The sequence below is a fragment of the Podarcis vaucheri genome (assembly GCF_965113315.1).
Source record: "Podarcis vaucheri genome assembly, chromosome: 13".
Classification (NCBI taxonomy): Eukaryota; Metazoa; Chordata; class Lepidosauria; order Squamata; family Lacertidae; genus Podarcis; species Podarcis vaucheri.
In genome coordinates, this window is record NC_138751.1 from 16,993,087 (window position 1) to 17,005,546 (window position 12,460).

Genomic DNA, 12,460 nt, shown 5'->3' on the forward strand with positions numbered 1-12,460 from the left:
CTTTTAAGATTCTTCCCAGAGACAGGCAGCACGGCTGCACCCAGCCTCCCTTGCTTAGCTTACTCCATAGCCCCAAAGAGCTCTAAGAAACTCAAAAGCTTCCTCTTTGCTTTGTGACAGGTTGCTTGACCTAATAATGGTATGGATTCTAGAAAGTATTAAAAAAAATACTGGGCAGTATTCAGCTGAGTGTTGCTCATAATAGACAGCCTCTGAAATTTGCAAACCAGAGGCAGCAATCTTCATCACATTTACCCAGGAATTGGCCCTACTAAATTCAATAGGACTTACTTCTGAGTAGACCGGGTTAGGATTACACTGTTAAGCTATGTTCATTAAGTCCGGTGGATCTGCTATGAGTAAAATGTCATTGAATACCACCCATTATATTTATATCTGCTGCTTAATTAATTAAGTGGATTTTATTGATTTAGGCCTAATCTGTTATTTTTCATCAAACTTGTTATATAATGTCCACCACTCCTGTTTTTATATTGTGATGGCCTATGGTGAAATGCAATAAATATTGAACACATGCATAATAATTAACTTTTTTTAGTGTGTTAATCTAATGGACTGACTAAACCCAGCATCCCTAACATGAGCAGAAATATAAATTGGTTTTTTTAAAAAGAAGAAGATGTACCCACTGCATGAATCCATTCCAGGAGTTTTTGAATTTCAAACTGAGAGAAGTCAAAGAGACTGTAACAACAGGGGCGTTAGAAACAGAGGTGTCTTCATCTTTATTAAGACATTTTACGGAGGAAGGTCCCGGTTAGGTTAAGACAAGTTGAAGTGGGCACAGCTTTGGCTTTGGGGGGTATAGTTTTCCTCCCCAGATAATAATAGTAATAAATAACAGGTATGATGTGTGTATTGCTGGGTTACAAAAGTGTGTGGATCATCTGGGACCAGTGTAAGGTAAACTCCCCGGCCTGGGGGTGTTTGGGTGGATTCCCCCACAAAGCAAGGGTGGGAAAACCAGGGCTTATTCCCCTTCCTTGTCCTCTCCGTGTGTGATGACGTAGCAAATGTTCTTGTAGTCAACGTTGCCAGCTACATCTGGAGGGAAGGCGTGCCACATGTTCTTGATCTGAAAGAGGCAGAGAGGCCAAAATGAGAAGTTGCCCGATTCCTGATTCGGTTTCCCTTCCCAGGAAGCTAAAAAAATGTATACTCCCAAGTCAGTAAATGCACTGGTGTTATTTTCAATACAGATGTCTGAAAAGTTGGAGGGGGAGGATGGGCATTCAGAAGCAGAGAAGCTGCTTGATGTCAATAACAGATTCGCGATTTTACAATGTTTTCCGCAGAACTGCAATGGCTGCTTCCATTTTCCCTCTGCCAACCTCACCACCTCATTCTCAACTTAGTTCTGTCCTGCAATGGAATTGTAGCATTTAAACCATTGAATCACGGCACAGGCACACTGTTCTGTCCTAGGAGAGCCAGCATTTAACATTCCAGTGGCTGAGTATTTCCCTTCCTATCCAGATGAACATGAAGGCTACGACCCTAAATCCAGAAAGGACAGATAAACAGGAGTCAAGGGCAAGTCTATATAAAAGCTGCACTTTCTGGCTAGGTGGTGTGTGGATGTGGATTGTGAGATTTCGCAATGACAGGAAAACTCGCTGCAAATTCTCAGAAGCCTTTGCTGTATTAAGCATTAGCTTGGCAGATGAGTGGAGTATGCAGAAGTGTACCCTTTCGTGTTTTGGGGAAAAGAGTAGCTCACAGGTGAAGAAAAATGGGGCGATGAAGAGGACAAGGGGGGAGCATAAAGGTGAGAAAAAGGACTGGATGCTCTTCATGATGCAGGGAAGTTCTCTTACCTCTTCTGGGGTGAACCGGTCACACTGAGTGGTCAGGAGTTCTTCCAAGCTGCAATGAAGCAAAGAGAGTAAGATGTTTGAGAGGGATCCCCAGGTAACTGTGAGTCCTTTTTTAGGTGGTCTTCAAGCGCTCCACTCTCTTATTATGGAGAACATCTGCTCCCCAGTCCCCTCCCAGTTTCACATAAGCTGAAAGCCCTCCCTGGTGGAAATATTTTTATTTGGAAGAATGCTTTGTTCCACACACACACGTACATAGGCAAAAGGCAACTGTTTCATAGGCAACAGAACCCTACATTTGAATTCCAGCTTTGGAAGAACTTTAACCCTACAACGGCATGCATTTAAAATTGCTACAACTCTTCCCAGGGCACTGTCATTTTATGAAAAAGGCCATGAAGCACTAAGAAAAATCTCAAGTCATCAGCAACGGTGGTTTGGTGAGGGTTCTGAATCCTCACAGCCCTTACAGCTGCCAGAATGTTTTCTGAAAGGAAGGCATGACAATTAAGCTAGTGTAGAATGAATTATATAAGTTTGTAGGATAGACAGCCAACATATCATCATCATCTGAGATGCAGCAGGATGGTTCAGACCTAACAGCCTATACATGATGTCAGGTCCAAGTCCCAAGAGTGCATACTTCTTCCTCTCCAACCACAACTTGCTTTCAAATCTGAACAGACAAACTATGGTTTGCATTTGCCTTCTAAACCACAATTGGAAATCTACTTCAGAATGTGGTTCCTAATTTGTTTGGAGAGCAAACACAAAACTTAAGCAAACTGTGGTTTGTTTGATCAGGTGAGTTGGGAAGGAAATGTGAGTGTGTTGGGGAGCACATGAACCCAGTGACAGCCAAGCAACGGTTTGGTGTCACATGTTAACCAGCGCAGCACATCTAATGAAAGTGATTTGTGGGGCAGATACTCACAACTGCTTCTTGACAGTGCCCTTGCCCTCAGGGTCCAGGATTTTGAAGGCGCCAATGATTACGTCCTCGGGATCAGCACCTGGTGGGAGAAGAGGAGTGACAGTGAGATCTTGACATCAAGTAGAGAAGAAGGAGAGATAGAACAGGGAAATAACTTACCCTTCAGCTTCTCACCAAACATGGTGAGGAAGACAGTGAAGTTGATGGGGCCGCTGGCCTCCTTGATCATGGCATCCAGCTCCTCATTCTTCACGTTCAGGCGCCCTGCAGAGATGGGAAGGATTATCAGCTGGGGTGGCTTTTGAGAGTTCCATCAACAGCCAAGCTTTGCTTTCCTTCCTGCCCACCCTGCCACGCTCTTGCGAGACTCCCTTTTTTCTTACCCATAGCAGCGAATGTATCTCTCAGGTCTTCCTTGTCAATGATGCCATCTCTGTTCTGGTCAATGACAGTGAAGGCCTAGAAAGTGAGAGAGAAGCAAACATTGTGGGATTGCAGGCAATTCACCTCCAGCATTCCACCCTACCTCACGACAAAAATGAATGTAGGATTTGTAGGGTAACTCTCCTTTGTAACAACTGTTGGATCTCGAATCGGTCCGCTCTCAAAAGGATTTCTAGAATGTGCGAACACACAGATCTGCACTGAAATTTCCAGTTCCAAAACTATATATAACTCAGCTACATGTAACTCGGCTTTAATTTAAATGGTGAGATATTACTGGCCCTCTAAAGACCTGTTTGCACATGCATGTTCAGTGCTTGATTCCTGCTACCTCAACTGATAGTTCTGCTCTGCAGTTCTGAATAAAACACTACAGTTCAACCACCAGAGAAGAAAATGTCATACCACCTCAGAACCTGAAACACAAAACTTTTCAGGGAGTCGATTCCTAACATCCACTGCCAGTGACCATGTCACAAGACATGAACTTGTTTGTGTGACTGGGTTATAAGTTCATCAGTGGATGTGAGTGCAGTAGTTTTTACTGGAAACACAGATTGCTTTGTTGCTACACGATACCTATCCATTAGCAAAAGGGAGAAGGCACACGCTCATGCCTGTGTTGACAGTACACATTTCAAGACCTTGGTTTCATCATGTAAATGTCCATAGCAAGGTAAACATACACCAGCCTTGAATGAACATCCTTTGAAGGTTAATTTTGACTTCTGGAAAAAATATTAAAAGGAGCATTCTGACTTATGATTTCTGCTTGAATCCAAAGTTGTGGCTATGGGATAAACAAGACCCTCTTGGAGTATCAATGCTGTGAACCTCTCCATTGTAGGCTCAGATTGTATATATGTGTAAATAAACCATAAATCCTAAAGACACCACCATCTCCATTGTGTCGCATTTCCAAAAGGAAACCTGAACCCTGGGTGAGCTGCCTGGAACCCCTGGAATCTCACACCGCTCTGAGATTGGGGTGGCGTCTAACAAAACGTTGGCTGTGGCTGATGGGACTTGTACACCATAGCCTATGGAGGGCACAAGGCTACTGGCCAAGAGAACAGAATATGTTTGTGGCTTCCAACTATTGAAAAAGCTGCTGCAATGCAAGGGAGAATCAAATCCAGCCTTTATTGTTACAATCAATGGCCAGCATTGTTCAAAGAAGAATGAAACATTAACCTGGGGTCATCAAGGATTGGGCAAAAAACAGTACTTATAGCCACCCACTATATAATTTACTCAAGGAGGTTGCCAGACGTCTTATCTCTGGAATTTTAATGAGCTCACAGGACGGTTAAAGTTAAAGGAGTTCCAGAAAATGTGACCCCAAGTTGGACCCCAAATCCCTTCACCCTCTTCCAGTCATCTTCTATTGATGCTTATATCTAGCAATGCATTGTGGGATTGGAGAAAGACCAGCTTCCAGCACAGCACGATCCCTGTTGGGCCTCTCCTCCCCCTCCCCACTTCTCTGCAGCTGTGCCCTAGAGACACCTGTCACTTGATACCCCTCCGAGTCTCTACCAGGAATGGGAACAATCTTCTTCTGTCTCATATTAAACCCAGGGCCCCTCCCTAAGGGGACAGATGGAACATTCCAGAGGAGCTGTTGATGAGATCTCCGGAGGATAGCGGGGAGGGGAGGGGAGCTCACTCCTTCCTTGGCTCAGTCACTATTATCCTCTGGGGCTGTGTGGCGTGTCTCTTTCCTGTAAAAAAACATGGAACAACCTCCACCCGAGCTACAGTGAATGCAGAATGGAGAGGCAGAGGAGCTCCCAACACACTCTTCATTTTAAAGGCAATAATTACAATTGTGTGGTGGTAGTAATTGCCTCATCTCAGCACCTCAGCTTTGTCACTTGAGTGCTGGGGGTGAACAATCTTTTTGTATAAAAGCTGAACGTGCAGTCCTCCAAAATGGTACTCACTGAGGGGAGAAACCCTTAGCTACTCTTGGGCAGGTGTGGAGAGAGACAACGTAGCTGCCACTGCCAAGGGACAATGGAACCCAAAAAATACACCATAGCATAAGGCTGGCTATATAATTTTCCCTTATATCAAGTCAGGCCATTGAGCCACCTTAGCCAAGAGTTGCTGTTCCAACTGGAGGCGTTTCCAGACAACCTGTTTATTGAGCATTCACCCCTAATTTGTTTACAGGGAGATTAGACAAAGCTGGCTATTCAAGAAGCATTCGTTCTGAATAGTTTGCAGGGAAGTTAGAGGACGGTGAGCCGAAGTAAATGTCACCTCATACTTTCCAGTCCAGTCTCCCATCAGAGTCGCAGGGTTGTTTTCAGGATAAACTGGGAGATGGAGGCGGGTTGGGGAACAGCCATTATCGCTACCCCAAGCCGCTTAGAGGGAGGTGGTCTAGAAAGGTCATCGACAATAAATTGCCCGGCGGCCAAGGATCAGTTCTTTTCACCAAATGTATTGATTGAAAGTGGGTTGTCATCAAAAAAGTAAAAAAGCTGAAAATGCTCATTGACCAGGATGGAGGAAAGAGAAAGGAACAAGACTGATGGAACTCTCCCCAGATAGCTGGAATGATAATTATTTCCCTGTTGCTCTTTTGATTTCTTTTCTCCAAATGCGAGATCTAGATGAAGGGTTTTCAGCCTTTGCAATTTTTGCTTTCGTTGAGTCTGGAGCCCCACAGCTCCTCTTTCAGGCCAGTCCCCCAGAATCCATCTCCAAAGATTTCCTTGTAAGGAGCTGCCGCCTGCTTCTCTGTCCAAGCGCAGATGTCACCTACCTTCTTGGTCCTCCCTCACCCAAAATAGACACTGCTGCGTCTCAAGGGTCTCAGAAAGGAAACACTGCCATTCTTGGGTCGGGGGTGGGGTGTCGAGGGGCAGCAGCGACGGCTGCGAAAGGGCAAGGGAGATCCTCTTCAAAATGGAGGGGAAGAATCTCATGCATGGAGGAGGGCGAGCTTCACATGGAAAGCTCTCGCCACCACAACCACACCAGCTTCCCAAGTGGAATGAACCTGGCTGGCTACTAGGAGACAGAGGGCTGCTTAAATGGTGTGTAGAGGGAGAGGAAGGGGATAGATCCACCTCAAAAAGGGAGGTGTTGAACACCTTCCAAGGCTGCAACCCTGCGCATGCTTACTTGCTCGCTGTGCAAAGTGGGGCTTCCTTCTGAATAAACATGCCTAGGGTTTTACTGCACAACTAACTAGGTGTTGTTTGATAGTTTCACCTCCTCTGAGGTTCTGTATCCTACAGACACAAAGGAACTTGCTTAGGATAATTTGGCCAAATTATAGCACCCATGGATTCCTTCTCCCGTTCTCCCTCCTTTAGGAAACCCTCTAGAATTTGTAGATGTCCGCCGTTCTCAACATCTGATGAATCCTGAACAGTGAAAGGGCTAAAGTGAAGCTTGAGAAGGGAAATTAGTGAGGTCTGGGTCTCCATGTGTGAAACTAGGTGGACAGAAGCTGCTGCATTTTAAAAGGTTTGATTCTATCCAATCAATCTGCCACAGATGTGTTACTTTTAAGTAATCCACATATGAAAATTCCAGACTCTGTAGATTTCTTACGGTCAGAACATCCTTCCGCATAGCTTACTTAGGTTCTTTTCCCAATCGGGTGGTCCTCAAAATTAAATTTCTATCCGGTTCCAAGGAGGTGATCTATAGATTTGAGTCTGTTATTATGAGGATTATTAATAACTTCTGTATCCTTCTGATTTCTGGACGTGACTTACATGCCTACAATAAAGCAGCTTCTCTCCAAACACTGAGTCTGTAATCCCACTTTACCTTGGAGTTCAGTCCCATTAAACTCTATAGGACTTACTTCTGAGTAGATATATATAGGATTACACCGTAGCTGCGTACACACCATACATTTAAAGCAACTTTAAAGCATGCCCCACCCAATGAATCCTGGGAACTGTAGTCACCTTCATTTCTAGTACCTTGAAAAAAACATCCTTTCTGTCAATGACTTTCTCAGACTTCTTCAATGAATAGTTCTAGGTAAGCTTTAAGAGCACCATACATTACCTTTCCCATTTTCTCCTCCTCAATCTCTTCTTAGTTTCTTACCTCTTTGAACTCCTGGATTTGTGTTTGGTCAAACATGGAGAATACATTGGAGCTTCCTCCTTCGGCTGCTGCCCTTCTCTTTGCCTTCTTGGGTGCCTGTAATGGGTTAGAATGGGAAATCAGAGCACTATGTACATTACTACCCGAAATGCTTGTTAGTGATGGGGGACAGGGGCAGCACTTTCTGCAGGTTTCTAGAGTGTGAAATGTTGCGAGCTTGCTGAACATAGTTAAGGGTGGGGGGAGGGAAATGAAATAATTTTATACATTTCTGTCCCGGGTAGGAGGGAAATGTCTGGAAGCAGTTTCTGCTCATTTTTAAATAATTGTTTTATTGGGGGTGGGGTTAAGTTATTTTTTCAGATTCAAAACCGGATGCTACCAAACTTTTCAGAGACATGGGGAACAGGATGAAGGTTCGGGAGATTCCAAAATGCTTGGTTATGGTAGCAAAGGTTTTAAAAACCGGGAGGAAAAGAAGATCCTTTGACGAACAAACTCAGAACTTTAGTTAGTGTTCAGAAATGGCAGGAACAACAAATGCTGTGTCAAGGAGCTGTAATATATCATATTCGAGGTATTTCCTCAAAACCTTCAACGTATTATTCTGAGATGCGCTTGTGAGAGTGAGTGACAGAGAGATGTGTTCAGCAAATGTAAACTAGCCTTGTGTGTCCTGCAGAAATTGCCTACATATTCTAGCTTCCAAAAATGCTTTTTATAGGCTTTGACGACTAAATAAATGAACACTGGTGAGGTTCTGGAAGTTTCCACAGATGCGGGAGAAACCGCAAAGGCCCCAGTGAAAGGAATATTGGCAAGGCGTACACAATTCCTTCTGAACACTCCTGCAATATATTGGTCTGGTTGATTGGATATGAACAGGGTGCACTTTGGCCTCATAAGAGATAGAAGGCAGCAAAGGAGTTTGAGCAATAGCTGAGCTGGGTGGCAGGGTTGAGGTTTACCTAGGTAAGTGTATATGTCAAAGGATTCGGGAAATCTCTCTAACATACCACAGAAGATGGAGCTGATACACACACACACACTGACAATTAAGTTGTATCTCTTCGGCTGCCACCCTATATACAATTACTTGGGTGTAAGCCCCACTGAAATCACTGGGGCTTACTTCTGAGCAGTCATACATAGGATTTCCAAGAGAGTACCAATAGATACACCATTGATGGATTGAACAGCCAAGGGCGGCAATGGGCTATTTTTGCCTGCAATGTGTTTGAGAGGTTGCTTGGCTCGCTTGCCTGAGCAATCTGGAGTGATTGCTTCCTAAGCAGGTTTTACAGTACACTGGCTCTCTTGCGCTAGTGGCAGCCTGTGACTTGGATCTCAAAATATGAGGGGGTGTGTGTGTATTGGTGAAGTGACAAACCACACAAGAGACTCTGAGGGCAAAAAGAAGAAAAAGCATACTCCTTGTGCTTTTGTTCCAAAAACAAAATTGTTCCACGGTATCCCTTGATTCCAGCTCATTGCTTTGGATTTTGTGGCGCCGCCAGGAATATGACTCCTGAAGCTTTTGTCTGCTCAGCAACCGCTCAGCTGCCCTTTACACTCTCTCTCTCTCAATTCAATATGGGGTCCAACTAATTCCCAGCTGAGTAAACTGTTCTACTGCATTATTCAACAAAAAAAAGAGCATGATATGGCTATTCAGGGCCTGAAAGGATTGCCTGGTGAATTTTAAGGTGCATAGCTCAGCGAAGGAAATAGGATCTTAAGGAAGACTAGCTAGAAAGCAAGGAAGGATGTGAAATAATCCTATTTAACATGACATTCTGCATGCAGTTTAGGCTTCATCTTTCCTTTCCCCTCGTCAAAAGCTGTTCTTCCCAGCTGCTATCTGGCATCCCACCTCATTCAACTACCCCCAATCTCTCCTCAGTTGCTACGAGGTATGCCCTGAACACACACATCTCTTCTGCACAGACAATAAAATGTTTAAGTGGAAAGAAACTGAAACGGAGAGATGAGACAGAGATAGAGAGTAGTGGAGAAACTGATGAAAGGAGAAATAGGTAAGAGAAAGTCCTGCATTGCACTGTTTTGGCAATGAAATAAAAATTTAGAAAATTGTTAAGGGGATTCCTCTGTCCCCCCATCTCCAACACCCAACCTCTTGGGTGTTCAATTATGTATTTCATCTAGATAACCTGAATGGTCTTCTAGTCTTCCCCTCCTATTTGAAAGAAAAGAGCTGCAGATTGATCAACCAACGTTCCGTTTTCTTTCCACTTTGTACATTTCCACTAGATTGAACCAGGGCACCTGCACCCCACTTACCATTTTGGTTTCTCAGCGGACAGGCAGGTGGGCAAACAGCAGCTGTGGGTGCGGTGGGGATGTCCCAAGGGCCAGAAGGATGAGCAGCCTAGACACAGGCTGTGAATTCCCCTGGGGTTATATAGACTCCCCTGGCGGGAGGCGGGGCAGCTAACTATAGCCACATCTTCAAGTTTGGCTCCAGAGCTGGGGGTGGGGGGTAACCAAAGTCCAGAAATAGACTCCAGAGGAACGCAAACGGGCCAACTCCTTTCTTGGAGAAGGGAAAAAGCATACTGGGTTTTTGATAGTTCCTGACCCAGAAATCTTGAAATCACAGGGGTTCGTGGTAGTACCCCACCTTCTCCCAGAGTAGGTCCTACGTCTACCCAGTTTGGTGTCAGGGTGAACCTCTGGCTCTGACTTAGGGCTCCACTGATCTTTTGCCAGGACTCAAAAGCTTCAACTGGGGTTATTTGTGACTTGCATCATCAATTTGCATTATAAAGTATGAGAGGGCAGGTCGCCACCACGAGGTGTTTACAATCTAAAGTGTGACTCGGGGGAGACAACCAAGGAAATGGAGAGAAGGGGATTGTGGGGGAAGACAAAGAAGAGAACTGTGCATTTATTTCACCTGCACATGGTACGTCGGTATAGTTAAGGTGAAGTTATGCATGCCAAAGCCTTTGCAGGAAATGTGCTTGTTTTTTTAATTCCTTGTATGGGATTCAGGGATCAGGGGCTAACTATTTTGTCAGACTTGATACACAAGGACGGCCAATGTGGTACCCTCCAGATATTGTTGGACTTCAACTCCCATAATCCCTAGTCACTGGAAATTGTAGTTAAAACATCTGGAAGGTACCACACTGGAAGGCACCCACAGTAAGATTTGCACTATCCCATGGGCCTTGAGCTTGACAGCTACTCTTAAGAGCTCAGCCCCACTCCCTAGCCCCAGAGGTTCTCTGTGGGACCTCTGCTGCCTGGCCTCCATCGTGGGCTGAGAAAATTTCAGCTCCTCACTCCCATTTCCTTGCCTCAGAGGTCCTCAATATCCGCCTTCTTCCCTTCGGCCCTCTCCCTACCCTTCCTCCCAGCCAAGGGTATCCAATGTCCCTGAGAAAATTTCCTTTTTGGGATTGTGGGACCCAGCTGTCGCTTGCAAGGCACCCAGGCTGGAGTAGAGGCTCCTAAAGATAGCCGTCTTGAGCTTCCTCCCCACTCCACTGCGGACAAAGCTATGGGAGGCCCTGTCCATTCATCCCCCTACTTCACCCACTTATTCCTAGTTATTTCCCCTCAAAAGAGCCCCAGTTATAGACCCAGCATGTGCTGTAAGGGCAGAGAGAGGGAGAATGTGAGAGAAGGAAAATGGAAGGGTGAAAGCCATGAGTACCTGCAACTCTTCAAAGATCAGATTGATTGCTAAAACAGGGACTGGGAACTAGTCAAGGGCAAAATGCAGACCTTGGGTACCACAGCTGCACATTTAGAGGCAAGGGGTGTGTGAAGAGGGTGCTGTAACCACAGAAACAACTTGGATACAGCTTTTTTTTTTTAGGAGGGGGATCCCTTCCTTAGCAGCCCTCCTGTCAACAAATTGGTGACCATGGAGACCTTCTGATTTAAAAGCGGACAGAATAATTGACCAGATTTCCAACATCAGTAGGGACATAGGCCCATGTAATGTTACCTTCCCACCTTTCACTGCAAACTTGCAGAACACAGCATGAAGTAAGGAAAAGGAACAACTCAGCAGCAAAGTGATGGAATACAGTGATAGAGCACTAGTATCTTCCCAGTTCCTGGGAAAGTTGCACGTGGATGAGAAAGACAGAGGGCCTCTCCAGATGTCTTTTTAAAAGTTGTAAATTCATGATTATTTGAGCTCACAATGGTAGTGGGGAGGTTCTGCATGACCCCACTTTCAATACTATTTATGCCTGCAAAAGTTTTGGGGCGGACATGCTGTTTTCTTTCCAATCAGTGAGAGTCCTGTAGACTCCTGCTGAAAAGAGTAACTTTTCATACCACAAATATTCCAGGGTGGATGGAAGGCTGCTTGCCCCACTTTTTTGTACTACGGCACAAGAAAGCCTTCCCAGGTGGCAATGATGAGGTCTCTTTCAGGAAGCATTGCAAAACTAATACAGTGGAATAGTCTGCAGACTGTCTAGCAGATTGGGGTATGAATTTGCCACTCCCTTTTGGGACCTTTCCAGACTGGTGGTTTGTTTTTCCCATTCCAAAACATGTCATGTAAACTCATCGCTAACACAATTATTGCATCAATGACGTGTTTCAGAATGCAACAGACAGTCTGGAATGGTCCTGAAAGAGAGAGTGGTAAATGAGGGTGGTGCAAGGGGAGAGGCATAAAAACGCAGAAAAACACGGAGAGAAGGAACAAAGACATAAGAAAGAAAAGGAGGTGGTGGCAGGGAAGATTTGAGTGAGACATACCAATGGGTCAGGTGGGAGGAGAGTGAGAATTGACATTTTTGCTAAGGTGTAGAAAAGCGCAAGAAGGGAAGAGCCCATCAGCTCAGCTCAGGGTAACCTGACCTACTAAGGCCTTTTGCAGCTATCTGTGCTGAGCTGACACATCCTCCTCCTGGACACATACCCAAAATGGAAGGTGATATTCTGTTAGCTTGGAGTCATACCTTCTGTACTTCCAGCCTGGAAATAAAGCGCAAGGGTCCTGGCACCCTGGAGTGTAAGAAGCTGTCTTATTCCAAGCTAGACTATTGGTCCATCTAGCTCAGGGTCATCCACACTAATTGGCAGCAGCTCTCCAGGGTTTGGGGCAGGAAGTCTTTTCTCAGACTGACTCAAGAGATGCTGAGGATTGAACCTGGGACCTTCTGAATGC

General features: G+C 45.1%; 1 protein-coding gene across 1 annotated transcript; it reads right to left on the reverse strand.

The window, feature by feature from the left end:
• Window positions 1–718: 718 nt before the first annotated feature.
• Window positions 719–9,756, reverse strand: MYL11 (myosin light chain 11). The gene is made up of 7 exons (XM_082194630.1): window positions 9,601–9,756; window positions 7,300–7,395; window positions 3,156–3,231; window positions 2,932–3,036; window positions 2,773–2,851; window positions 1,839–1,887; window positions 719–1,096 (listed from the first exon to the last, which is right to left on the reverse strand). Exons 1-7 carry the CDS (start codon window positions 9,601–9,603, stop codon window positions 992–994), a joined length of 513 nt encoding a protein of 170 aa, XP_082050756.1. The 5' UTR covers window positions 9,604–9,756; the 3' UTR covers window positions 719–991.
• Between the last annotated feature and the right edge of the window lie 2,704 nt (window positions 9,757–12,460).